Source organism: Eutrema salsugineum, unplaced genomic scaffold (assembly GCF_000478725.1).
Source record: "Eutrema salsugineum unplaced genomic scaffold, Eutsalg1_0 scaffold_11, whole genome shotgun sequence".
Taxonomy (NCBI): domain Eukaryota; kingdom Viridiplantae; phylum Streptophyta; class Magnoliopsida; order Brassicales; family Brassicaceae; genus Eutrema; species Eutrema salsugineum.
Genome location: NW_006256901.1, coordinates 4,020,011 through 4,033,850, shown reverse-complemented (window position 1 = coordinate 4,033,850; position 13,840 = coordinate 4,020,011). Strand labels below are relative to the sequence as shown.

Genomic DNA, 13,840 nt, shown 5'->3' with positions numbered 1-13,840 from the left:
AAACGACTCTGCCATTTGCGTGTCTTCAAAGACACTTACGTACTGCGTTCAGCTGTTTAGAAAAGAAAAATAAAAACAAAAACATAACAAAAACAATTACTTTCTTTTTCAAATAAACCCAAGTTTTAAAATTAAAGAAAGTATTTCAAAATTCTCATTAACACAGCGAGGAAAGAGAGTGAGAAAGAAAGAGAGAGCTCAAGGAAGAGAAAATTTTACAATGGCTACAAACTCTGATTTCCTTATGTGCAAAGAAGAAAGGAAGAACGAGAGCTTCTTTAAAGTTCTTCAGGGTGCAGATATCTATTCAGAAAACATGGTAACTCTGGTTTAAACTCTTCTTGTTTTTTAAATTAGGTGACTTCTCGTTAGCTTGTCAGAATTTCTCTGGAAAGTTTGAATATTTTGGTTCGTTGTAACAATAGGTCTTAAAAATTGAATCTTTCGATTCACTGCCTCACTGGGTCTTAAAAAATTTCAAACTTTTGATTCATTGTACAAGTACAATGGTTCTTAGATACTCGAATCTCTTAGAGCAACCTCAACGGTGATATCCACTTGGGGTTCATCACCAATTTTTTATTAATATAATTTTGATGAATGAAAAAATTAAAACCTCATCAATTTTTCATCTCTAATGGTGATCTCCATTTAGGGTTCACGTGAATAAAATAATATTATTTTTTTGTAATAAAATTTCGAAAATAATTATTAATTTAGAATTAAACTTAAACATTAGCATTACCTAATAAAAAAGCTTAACATACATATTGAAATCAAATTATAAACATATCAACCAAATTTCTCCCAAATATGCTCTACCAAATCATTTTGCAGCTGATCATGTATCTTTTTATCTTTAACTTTCTTCCGGTTCTCCATCAAATTGGTGAGATTAGTAGGCATAGTCGTTTGATACGTCATATCGACCTGTGAAGTTCTGGTTCCTTTTCCTTGTTCGAAAGAATCCAAATCGTATTGGGTGTATCCAGCTCTTTCATCTTCTACTATCATGTTATGTATGATGATACAAGCTCTTATTATTTTTCCAATTTTTACTTTATCCCAAAGAGAACTGGATTTTTGACTATGGCAAAACGAGCTTGCAGGACTCCAAAAGCACGCTCAACGTCTTTTCTGGTGGATTCTTGTTTTGTGGCAAACATTGTTGCTCTTTCACCTTGTGGCAAACATGGTTGCTCCAAACTTCTGCTCATTACTCACCACTGGGTCCTTGGAAGTATTTAACCACGAACTGATTAACACCACGTCCTCCTTAGGTGTCCACTGTCGCCTCGGCTGCTTACTCGATTCACCAGGTGTGGTTGGATCATCAGACCCTTGACTACTAAACCGAGGGAAGGTTTCTGATGATCCAAGGTCTATTACGTGCGGGTAAGTAAATGGGTTTGGGTTTTCTTGTTGTTGGCTAGCTAGAAGATTGACGAAGCCGTGAGAGTTAGAAAATGGAATAGGAGAATCCATTTTGTTGTTTAGAAAAAAGGGGCTTATGGTTTTGGGTTTAGGTTAACGTTTTAGAAAGCTTTTAAAATAGATAGCGTTTAAAATAGAAAGTCTTACAAAGCTGGATTTAAAAGATTTAAAAGTTGAACTGTTTTTGTAAAGCAATCAATGAATGTGCTTTAACTCCCTAACCTACCAAGAATTGATAACAAAGACCTTAACTCTCCACCTAACAATCAAATCACTTTAACATAGACCTTAACCAGCTCAAAAAAACTAACTAACTACACACATCACTTAACTACATAACCTAACTAAAGGTTAGAAAACGGACTAACCTTTATTCATTTCTGAAATGACGTCTGGTTGAGCCTCGTTAACTGTCCTCGAAGAACTCTTACCTCCTCCTTCAGCCTCGTTACCTCTCCTCGAAGACCTCGAACCTCTCCTTTGATATCAGTCTCTAGCGTAAGCATCTGTTCCTTTTGATATTTCACCTGCCTCTCGAGAATCCCAAGTTGCTCGGTAACACCATCATCCCACCATTGGAACAAATGCACTCCACTCCCCTACAATACAATAGTTATGTTATGAACCAATATATAATACATACACACATTCAGCAATGACAATATTGATTCAAGTCAAGTAAAACATTACCTCTTTTAGCCGGTCAGGGCAAGTTAAGTACTTTCGCCCATGACTACCTTCAGCAGAACACGTTTCCACCTTCAAGACCCGACCACACCAGTACTTTTCCTGAATTCCATAAGTCGCGTCATCATATGCCCATTGCAAGTCCTCCTCTGGTCCTTCAGACGACGTATCACTATAGATAGATGGCATTATCTGCACAAGACACAACTCTCAAACAAACAAATTCAAACGCATTAGAGGATCAGGAGAATCAAACCATCTCACAAACAAAGATACTCATATCTAACAATCGAACAAGAGGTGTTCATGTGTGGTGATGAACAAACAAACGAATTCATAATCTCACAAACTCATAAATGACACATCAAACAATCAATACAGTCGCACATCAAAAACATTCTCACATCTAACCATCGCACATCAAACAAACTAACACCAAACAATCGCAGAATAAAACAAAGGAAATCATAAAGTCATTCACAGAACAAACAACAGATGAATCGATCCAACTCAGATGAATCGATCCAACCCAAAAAACAGATGAATCGAACACTATATCAAACACAGAAAACTTGATAAAAATTTTCTTAAATCCCTAAATCAGATGACGTGATTTACGATAGAGTAACCCAAACAAGAGTATTGTTAGTCGGATTCACACTGTAACCCTAATTTAAATCAAAAATCGAACCTCAAAATTTTTCCCCAAATAAAAAAAAACCCTAATTTCGCAAACCCAATCGCAGAAATTAACATCAGAAATCACTTTCGATATGATAAGCACTAACCTTAACGAAGCAGATGAAGATGGCGGTCTGAATTTGGTATTCGATGTCTCAGAAATCGCCGATGGAAAAATCGCATGCAGAGAAGAAGTATCGGGGAAAAATTTTGGGAAGAAAGAAAATGAAGAAGAAAATTTGTCTCGGGGAAGAGAGAGACACGCATGAAAAAAAAAATTAACTCCTCCAATCAAAAAAAGCCACGTCAGCGATGAACCCCAACAAAAACGGGTTCGAAAAATGCTTCCCCAAGAGGCGGATCGTCGGTTTATTGGGCTTTTTGATTTTTTTTAAATCCAAAATATAGGTGAACCCCACCCATGAACCTCTCTTGATACACCGTTGGAGGTGCTCTTAGTTATGTGTTTCAAAAGTTGAATCTTTTTATCTGTCTTTTACGGATCTAAAAATGTCACTGATTTTCTTTCTTTAACAAACTTTCTTCATCTATTTGCTCTTGTTTGAGATTTAGAATCTGATTATTAGCTTTGTTTTAAAGATGGGAACTTAATTACATTACCTCTTCATCTTCCTTGTATAACCACAGAGAGTCAGAGAGCTATTCCTTATGACTTCATGAGAAGCGTCTCCGAACATGAGCTCTCTGGTAAGATGAAGATAAGAGCTCAATGGGGCAGCTCTTGGGATATAGGAATCTCCAAAAATCCGAGATTCTACTTCATGGAGAAATCGGGATGGGAGAAGTTTGTAAGGGAAAATTATCTTGGAGAAGACGATTTCCTTACATTTACTCACAAAGGCAAAATGTGTTTCAATGTGAAGATCTTCAAGAAAGATGGCCTGGAAATGATATGTCCTCAACAATCCATGGCTTTCTTTGCTTCTTCAAGTAAGATTTTTAATTTTATGGTTATACAACAGTGAACAGGATAAAGACATTGATTCTTTGCACTTTTGATTATGAAACAGGTCAAGTTAAGAGAGAAGGAGATGAGGTTGTGTCTCCTGATCTTGGCCCGACAGCAACTGAAACTAATGGAGAAGGAAAATTCAAGAGGAAGCTTAACTCTGGGAAGAAGAAAGCTAAAGAATCAGAAAGTTCCACAATGATCAAGGAAACGGTTAGTGCCCGGAGAGACTGTGCAGGCGCTTCTTCCTCTTCTAGTGCAGAATTTACCGTCTACATCAAGGGATCGTACCTCAAAGCACTGCTAAGATAACACAAAACAAGAGAGTAAACACTGTCTTTCTGTTGCGTTTTGATTTTGATTTTTGTAAGTGATATGTAAATTGAAAAAAAAATTGTTTTCCTTTTTTTTTTCAGCCGATCCGGGTATCTGTTTCAAGGAATCTTATGCCGAAGCAGAGAACTACGTTTAAGATACATCACCCAGACATGAAGAAGTCATGGAATGTGGTCTACGTTCCGAGGCATGAAGCAGGTGGACTCTTCTCTAGTGGATGGAGAATTTTAGTGCAGGAGTATCCTGTCTTGGTTGGGGAAGCTTGCAAGTTTACGTTCCTTAAACCGACCGAGCTGCTTCTCATCGTCTCCAAACGCGCATAGGAGACTCACTAATGAGAACAGATGTGAGAGTCTTTTGGGGAAGATGCTACAGAGTATTAAAGACTGTGTTTAATGGTTTAAGTAATGACTTAGCTTGGTTGTTTAAGTTTCCAACGGATGGATCTCTGTAGCTTAATTGGCCAATTATGAATATGTTGTGTTTGTTGTTTCCATGTGACTTTACTCTGCTTTCTCTCTACTCTTAATTATATTCAGGAACCAAAATGTGTCGAATTTGTGAACCAGACTAAGCAGACTCAGACCAATAGAGTTTCACAGGAAAATGTAAGTCTCAAACAACCAAGTTGGTCGTTACAGCATTCACCACAAGTAGTACAGATCATTCAAAGCTGTCATAAAAATGATGAGAGATTAGAGCAGGTTTATCGCGAGTACTAAAGACCGATACTTACGATTTTTTGGTCCAAAAAAAAATTAAAAACCCAATAATAAAGAAGTATCGATGCTTGTTTAGGCATTTTAAGTATCGATATTTGAGGGTGCTTCCTAGACACGTGGCAGCATCTGATTAGAAGAGAGAAGTGAGAAAAAATTTTGCCACAAGGGGTCAAGTTTCTGGACCCAAAAAAATCCCCGACCAAAAACATCTCTTCTCACATTTTTTGCTCGACGAAATCGCCTTCAACATCGCCAACATCTCTTCTCAGATTTCCGATGACGGAGCTACATGCCGGAGGCCGGAAGCTTTTCTGACAGTGGCGAGATAAGTCTTTATTGCTCTCCTTCAAATATCTTCTCTATTTCTGCGTCTAGGGTTTAATTGGGGATTTTTTTTGTAAAACCAAATTCATGAAATTAGTTGATCATCTGATCTCTAGTTGATGTGCTATGTAGTTTTAGGTATAAATTGTTGTCTATATCATAGTAGATGGATCAATTGGATGATATATTTCTTGGAAGTGATCTTTGATTTTGATCGGGTTTAGTGTTATTGATGGCTTCTTTGAATTTTATCTTTAACTGTTTCTTTTCTGCATCAATATTGTTAGACTGAAAAGGTTTTCATCGTTTTTGATTCCATTTTGTTTTGTGATCGGTTAGGTGTTCTTCATCTATTTCAAATGTGTACGAATATTTTGTTGTTATCTTGTTTGGTTTTCTTTTTGTTTGTGATCTTCTATATCTGTGTATGCTTGTGATAATCTTATGCTTTTGATTGTGATCTTCTTTGATCGACTTTCAAATGAAGTTCCGTATTTTAAACAGAAGAAAGATGCTCTTGGAAGACCCGGTCTCTCGGCACTTCAGAAGTATACGGCAGCAATTCGTCTATTGGCATATGGCACTGCACTTGATGCGGTTGACGAATACCTCCGGCTTGGTGCAACAACTGCTCGATTATGTTTGGAACATTTTGTCCAAGGAATAATAAATCTCTTTGGAAATGAGTATCTTAGACGTCCCACACCGGAGGATCTTCAACGACTACTTCATGTTGGAGAGTATCGGGGATTTCCCGGGATGATAGGAAGCATCGATTATATGCACTGGGAGTGGAAGAACTGTCCGACTGCTTGGAGCGGACAGTATACACGGGGTTCTGGAAAACCAACTATCGTGTTAGAGGCGGTGGCTTCATATGATCTATGGATATGGCATGCGTTTTTTGGCGCGCCAGGTACATTAAACGATATCAATGTTCTTGATCGCTCACCCGTTTTTGATGATATAATACAAGGTCGTGCTCCGCAAGTGAATTTCTCTATCAACGGAAACGAGTACAATTTGGCTTACTATCTAACAGATGGTATTTATCCTAAGTGGGCTACGTTTATTCAATCCATTACACTTCCCCAAGGTGCCAAAGCAAAATTGTTTGCTGAACGTCAAGAATCTGTCCGAAAAGACGTCGAGCGTGTTTTTGGAGTTTTGCAAGCTCGGCTCTTTCTTGGGATAAAGGAAAAATAGGCAAAATTATGAGAGCTTGTATTATATTCCATAATATGATAGTAGAAGACGAACGAGACGGATACAGTCTACATGATGTTTCAGATTTCATACCGGGAGAAGGAATGTCTCATGTCGATCAATCGTACTCTACAAACATGCCTACAAATATCCTGAATATGTTCGACACTCGAAAGAAAATCCTGGATCCAACGCAACATCACCACTTGAAAAAGGATCTAGTGGAGCATCTATGGCAAAAATTTGGAAGTTATTCTGATAATAACTGAATTTAATTTTTAAAAAATTTGTATGTTTAATGTTTTATTAATTATGTTTAATGTTTTTTTTATTTAAGTACCCCATGTAGGATTCTTGCAATAAACTAGTTTTTTACTAAAATACTTATCTAAGGTACTTATTTTAAAGAAAGTAATAAATTAATTATTAAGTACCCCATTAGGAATGCAAGCAATAAACATGGTCTTATGGCCTAAAGCTTAAAAGGGTCTTTACTTTAGCTTTCCATGATCAATCAAGTATCAGACTTTTCTGCATTCGGTTCCAAATTAGACATTGCCTCAATTACAGAGCAGTAGGTGATGTCATTAGGAGTAATCCCTTCACTTTTCATTTCCTGAAGCAATTCTTCTGCGAGTTTTCCGTCCTGGTTTTTACTCAAACACTTCAACAGAGCATTGTAGGTGAGAAGAGTGGAAATAACACGAGGCTTCACACCTCATCTCGAACCATGAAATGCTTTGTACCCATTTCTTACTTTACTACTTACTAGAGTTTTGTAACTAATGTGGTCAGGTTTGTATTCTCTTCTCAGCTTCGTCAAATTTTCCTTCTCCACAGAGCCCCCTCATCAAGCAATTCATTGTACGTCACATCATCAGGATCGATTCTCATCTTATCCATCTCCGCAAGAAGCGAAAATGCACGGTCCATGTTGCCTGTAGAACAGTGGCCATTCATCAAGGCAATTATTTTATTTTTTGTTAAATTTCATCAAGGCATTTATCATCACAAGATCAGGCTTCATTCCCTTGCTTACAACTTTCTCAAACAACTCGTCTGCTTCCTTCGTTCTCTTTCTTATACATAGGACATAAAAAATAAATGAGTTTACTTAGCAAGGCACAAGTTTAAAACTATTCAATGGTTCTGAAATAGTTAGAGAAAAAGAAAAACTCAAAATATCACCTTATTATATTGATGACTCTCTTAAATGATCTAGTATTTGTTAAAATTATATATATAGAAAAAAGGTTTCACTCTCTCCCTATTGGACCATTTGGCAATTCTTTTGATTTTTTTAAAAAATATGATTAAAAATAATAATTCAATTTAATAAAAATAATAAACCACCTAATTGATATAATTAGACTACCTTGAATGACTTTTCCAAAAACAGTTACAAACATATAAATCAAAATTATCATATATATAAAAGAAATGTTTCACTCTCTCCCTATAGGGCCACTTGGCAATTCTTTTGATTTTCTTAAACAATATGATTAAAAATAATGATTCAATTTAATAAAAATAATAAACCACCTAATTGATATAATTAGACTACTTTGAATGACTTTTCCAAAAACAGTTACAAACATATAAATCAAAATTAATAAATGTAAAATCAATTATCTTTTATTTTTTAGCTAGTGGTGTCTTAACTTTCTCTTATGTCACTTTTGTAGGTTTGGAAGCAAACATAGATTTCAAGTTTTCAGTCCGAATCCCATATGCAGATGATATGTTACTATATATGGTTATAAGAGATGTATTTCAAGTCCCACAAATTCTATATTCTTTTAAATCATCTTTTTAAAAAAATTAATGGTGTTTTATCTTTTTAATTAAAGTAATATATGATGTTTATAAATATAATGGTTTTTCAGTTTTTTAATTAAATCTTAATGGCTGAACAACCTATTTTGTAATGTCTAAATCCTAATATTTTTTTACACTTTTCTTATGAATAGCAAATATTTTTCTTCTACCGTACTACATCACACACAATTTTACAAATAAGTTTAATTATTTCTCAAATATATTTGCAAATATCTGAACCTTATGTTTCGTTTTGTAGATTTGCAGAAACTGGATATGTTTGGAAAGCTTGAAATCAAAGTACAAGGTAAAAAAAAATACAATTTAATGATTTTCATCAATAATAGTAGCAGACAACTAACACATGTTGGATTATTGTTTGGATAGGCGTAAGGAAAATAAAGAGGAGATGATGATGAAGTTAAGCAATTAGAGAGAAAGAAGTCTGATAAAGAGAATTCTAATAACTAAAAAAAAGTTATTGGAACACAACCCACACATCATATGGGCAATAAAACAAGTAATAAAAGACATCTTATAACTATAACATATAACAGTTATGACTAAAACATATACTTGACAAAATTCTTTTAAAAAAAATAAATAAATACTTAACAACAGAATACATTTAATTACTTTTTTCAAAATACCACGTACACTACTGAAATTTTCCTACATTAACCACATATTTAGCCTAATGGACCACTAGTGAAAAACTGAATGATTATCCATATCCTCACCACCATTTAAAAGTTAAAACATATACATAAAATTAAACAAATTTAAAGTAAAAGTTCATATAAAATTCTTATAGTAACTTAATTTCCAAATGCAACTCCATGAGTTTCATCTCTATAAATAGTCAGTTTTTCAAATTTCACTTTCATTTCTCACATCTTATATTTTTATAAGATTATTTAAACTTTGATAAAATGATAATTGTGAAAACAATTTGAACTTAAAATCTTTCTATGGTTTAAACCTTTCTATGGTACTTCAGCTTTTCGGTTTTGAATAATTGTTAGTATGATGGGATATCAACACTTATAGAAAACAAGTTTTGAATAATAGTTAGAACATGATTACAAATTTTTATTATATGATATATACAATTCACAACACAAATAATTTTTGAAAGTATGAAAAATTAGTGTAACAACTCGCGCATCTATCATCTAGTCATATATATAAAAGAAATGTTCACTCTCTCCTTATTGAGCCACTTGGCAATTCTTTTAATTTTTTTAAACAATATAATTAAAAATGATGATTCGATTTAATAAAAATAATAAACCACCTAATTGATATAATTAGACTAACTTGAATGACTTTTTCAAAAACTGTTACAAACATATAAATCAAAATTAATAAATACAAAATCAATTCAAAATAATAACCACAATGACATTTACTCATATTAATCATAAGAACAGTTTTTTAAAAAATATAATCATTTTATTTAAACTACACAATTAAACCATATTAAATTCATTCAACTCATGAAAAAAAAATATATAACATCTATGACATTTTTCTCTAGCAAAACAATAAGAAAATAATTTGATATCAAGATATCTTTATCAATAACGTAGCAACATTCACAAATTAAACGTTGTGTTTATATTTATAATTATACAAATTAATAATTAATTTATTCACTTTTTCTAAATTTTAATGTAGTATCTATTTTTAATTTTAATGTAATCACTTATATTTGAATACAATTAGACTCTATTTTATCATTTAAAATATCAAAAGGAATTCATAAAAATTAATGTATTTAGGATTTTAATTACTAATATTAAAATTTACTAAGTAGTGACATAAATACATTCAATGATAGTGATTATGAGCAATTTAACCAATTCAATAGATTAAAAAACGTACGATAATATTACTACAAAAAAAATAAAAAATTAATTAAATAAAATTTGAGTCAAAATTAATTCATAAATGTCATTTATTTCGTCTATTTTGTATTTAGTTTTTTAAATACCAAAACTTACAAAGTAATGACATAAATACATTCAATGATAGTGATTAAGAGGAATAAAACCAATTCAATATAGTCAACAAAACATACAATATAATATTATTAAAAAAATAATAATTTAATTCAATAAAATTAAAAAAATTAATGCCGGGTTAAATAAAATATGGAAACACACTTAGCATATCTTTATTTTACAGTAATTCACTAATGTCAACAAAAAACTAAAACTATTATGGTTATTATAGAAATTAATAATTAATTTAATCAATTTTGAAAATTTAATGTTGTGCTGAAACACTTGAATATAAATACAATAGTATCCATTTTATTATTTAAAAATTATCAAAATTAATTCTGAAAAATATAACTGTAACTATTTATGTTGTTAACAAAATTCAATTTATTCATAAATGTCACTCCTTTAGCTATAATTGTCATGATAAAACTTCCCTATAAATAGTGAAGCACACTCCTCATTAACCATCCTATAAATAGTCAGTTTTTCAAATTTCACACATCTTATAATTTTCTAAGATTCTTTAAAATTTGATGAAATGATAATTGTGAAAACAAGTTGAACTTAAAACCTTTCTATATGGTACTTCAGATTTTTTGGTTTTGAATAAGAGTTAGTATGATGGGATATCAACACTTATGGAAAACAAATTTTGAATAATAGTTAGAACATCATTACAACATTTTTATTATATAATATACAACTCACAACACAAATAATTTTTGAAAGTATGAAAAATTAGTGTAACAACTCGGGCATCGCACGAGATATCATCTAGTATATCAAAAATCAAGGTTGTTCGATTAGTTACTTATAAAAATCTCTTGTTTATGGATAACATGAATTTCGTTAAATCTATTGTAAAACTTATACTAAAATATTTGAAATGTATAATTGGTTGTAGCAAAAGAGTGGATAAAAGTATCACCAGAGTTTATTTAAAAAAAAAAATCCTTCCCATTTCACATCTATGGATTTTTTTTTTTTTTGGGTTAGAAAGCACATATACGTTCTAAAATGTATAATTTTTTTAGTTAGGCAGTACACCTAAAGTATATTTACATATTTTTACGAAACAATAAATATCATACCCATATTCAAAACCAAATTATTATGAACACGAATCTAATACATAAAGTTTACATAACTAAGCTAAAAATAAAGAAAATCTGGAAGACAAAAATTTAGATCAGAATTATGTTTGCAATCTTTAGATTTAAAATAATTTTATGATTTTATCTACGACCCGACGCTCTTGGATGTCTCTATTTAGTATTTACATTTATTTCTAACTTTAGGAAAGAAAACAAAAACAGTCTTACCATAAACTGCCAAATTTAGGACAAAAATTGTAGACGAGAAAAAAACAAAAATGTATCTCTTGATATCTTCTAATCCAATTTTCATCCTTAAAAACTTATTTAACTATAACAGGTCATCAAGTAACTAACTATTTGTTTTGTGAACAGATGATATTAGTTGGCTTGATGAGTTCTGAGCTTCATATCTAAAACTTTTATCCTTCAAACGATTTCTTCATTCACAAGAAACAAAGTTCATCGGCTATTATCATATCTCTTCCCCTTATCAATTTCACCTTAAGTTCTACAATTATAGTGGCAACGATGAATTCTTCTGGCGTAGAACAAGGTGTTGTGGTCTCGGAGTCCGAACCACCGAGGGGGAATAGAAGCCGATTTGCTTTTGCTTGTGCAATCTTAGCCTCCATGACTTCTATCATCCTTGGCTACGGTACATTTTCTTTCACATTTCTATTCATTTACTAACGATCCATTTCGGATTTCTTCTGGTTTTACAGTTTAAATAACCATTCCTTACATTTTTCGAAATGTTTTAGATATTGGAGTGATGAGTGGAGCTGCAATTTTCATTAAAGATGATTTGAAACTCTCGGATGTACAGTTTGAGATTCTTATGGGTATTCTAAACATCTACTCTCTGATCGGCTCAGGCATGGCTGGTAGAACTTCCGATTGGATCGGAAGACGATACACCATAGTGTTGGCAGGAGCCTTCTTCTTCTGTGGCGCCTTGCTCATGGGTTTTGCCACAAACTATCCTTTCATTATGGTTGGCCGTTTTGTAGCTGGTATAGGTGTTGGTTATGCTATGATGATTGCACCGGTTTACACTGCTGAAGTCGCTCCTGCCTCTTCTCGTGGCTTCCTCAGCTCTTTCCCTGAGGTCTTATAGATCCAAACTTTCTAATCACAAATTCACATATATCAAAAACGAATTGTAAACAGAATTGTTGATGTTCATATGTTCTATGTCATGCAGATATTTATCAACATTGGTATACTTTTGGGATACGTATCGAATTACTTCTTCTCCAAGCTTCCTGAGCATCTTGGTTGGAGGTTCATGTTAGGTATAGGAGCGGTTCCCTCGGTGTTCCTAGCCATTGGAGTGTTGGCAATGCCAGAGTCTCCACGGTGGCTTGTCCTCCAAGGTCGTCTCGGGGATGCTTTTAAAGTCCTCGACAAAACCTCAAACACAAAAGAAGAAGCCATCTCCAGGCTTGATGACATCAAACGCGCTGCTGGAATCCCCGAAGACATGACAGAGGATGTTATAGTTGTTCCGAACAAGAAGAGTGTCGGAAAAGGCGTGTGGAAGGACCTTCTCGTCCGACCAACCCCTTCTGTCCGACACATCCTAATAGCATGCCTTGGCATCCATTTCTCTCAGCAAGCCTCCGGGATTGATGCGGTCGTTCTTTACTCTCCGACCATCTTCTCAAAGGCTGGACTGAAATCCAAGAATGATCAGCTCTTGGCTACGGTCGCTGTGGGAGTTGTCAAAACGTTATTTATCATTGTAGGGACTTGTGTGGTCGACAGGTTTGGACGTCGTGCCTTGTTGCTCACGAGTATGGGAGGAATGTTTCTTTCCTTGACAGCACTTGGGACTAGTCTCACAGTGATCGATAGAAACCCGGGACAGACGCTCAAGTGGGCCATTGGGCTTAGCGTTACGACGGTGATGATGTTTGTAGCAACATTCTCAATAGGTGCAGGTCCAGTGACATGGGTCTACTGCTCAGAGATATTCCCTGTGAGACTAAGAGCTCAAGGGGCAAGTTTGGGAGTGATGTTGAATAGATTGATGAGTGGTATTATCGGAATGACATTCTTATCTCTTTCTAAAGGTCTAACCATCGGTGGTGCGTTCCTTCTCTTCGCGGGAGTTGCGGCTGCGGCATGGATCTTCTTCTTCACTTTCCTTCCGGAGACACGTGGTATGCCTTTGGAAGAGATGGAGAGTCTTTTCGGGAGCTACACTGCAAACAAGAAGAAGAATGTTACGAGCAAAGGCAAAGAAGTTGTTGATGAACAATGATACGAGATTTGTTTTTCAATAGGGTTCCCTTTCCAATAGTACAGTACTTTGGTTTCGTGGAACGTCGATGCCAAGATACTCCCGAACTAAGTCTTCATCCGGTGCGAGAAATGTGTGTGTGACATACTGACATATATGATATTTACTAAGCATCGCGATCACGATGGACATTTGGTTATCAAAATCAAGTATCTAATTACTTGTTATAGTTTATAATTAACAGCTAAAAATTGGTAACCAAATTATATGCGACTGTAAAAAATTATAATACTGAAATAAGAAAACATAAG

At 33.9% G+C, this 13,840-nt stretch overlaps 3 protein-coding genes across 3 annotated transcripts; all 3 read left to right on the top strand.

Annotated features, from left to right (window-relative positions):
* Positions 1 to 220: 220 nt before the first annotated feature.
* On the top strand, positions 221 to 4,084 carry LOC18025917 (B3 domain-containing protein At2g35310). The gene is made up of 3 exons (XM_024160837.1): positions 221 to 319; positions 3,459 to 3,753; positions 3,834 to 4,084. The coding sequence occupies exons 1-3, from the start codon at positions 221 to 223 to the stop codon at positions 4,082 to 4,084; spliced, it is 645 nt and encodes a 214-aa protein (XP_024016605.1).
* A 1,514-nt stretch (positions 4,085 to 5,598) lies between these two features.
* Positions 5,599 to 6,360, top strand: LOC112089715. The gene has a single exon (XM_024160465.1). The coding sequence runs from the start codon at positions 5,599 to 5,601 to the stop codon at positions 6,358 to 6,360; it is 762 nt and encodes a 253-aa protein (XP_024016233.1).
* A 5,452-nt stretch (positions 6,361 to 11,812) lies between these two features.
* Positions 11,813 to 13,550, top strand: LOC18025916 (putative polyol transporter 1). The gene is made up of 3 exons (XM_006409406.1): positions 11,813 to 11,939; positions 12,046 to 12,392; positions 12,489 to 13,550. Exons 1-3 carry the CDS (start codon positions 11,813 to 11,815, stop codon positions 13,548 to 13,550), a joined length of 1,536 nt encoding a protein of 511 aa, XP_006409469.1.
* The last annotated feature ends 290 nt before the right edge of the window (positions 13,551 to 13,840 follow it).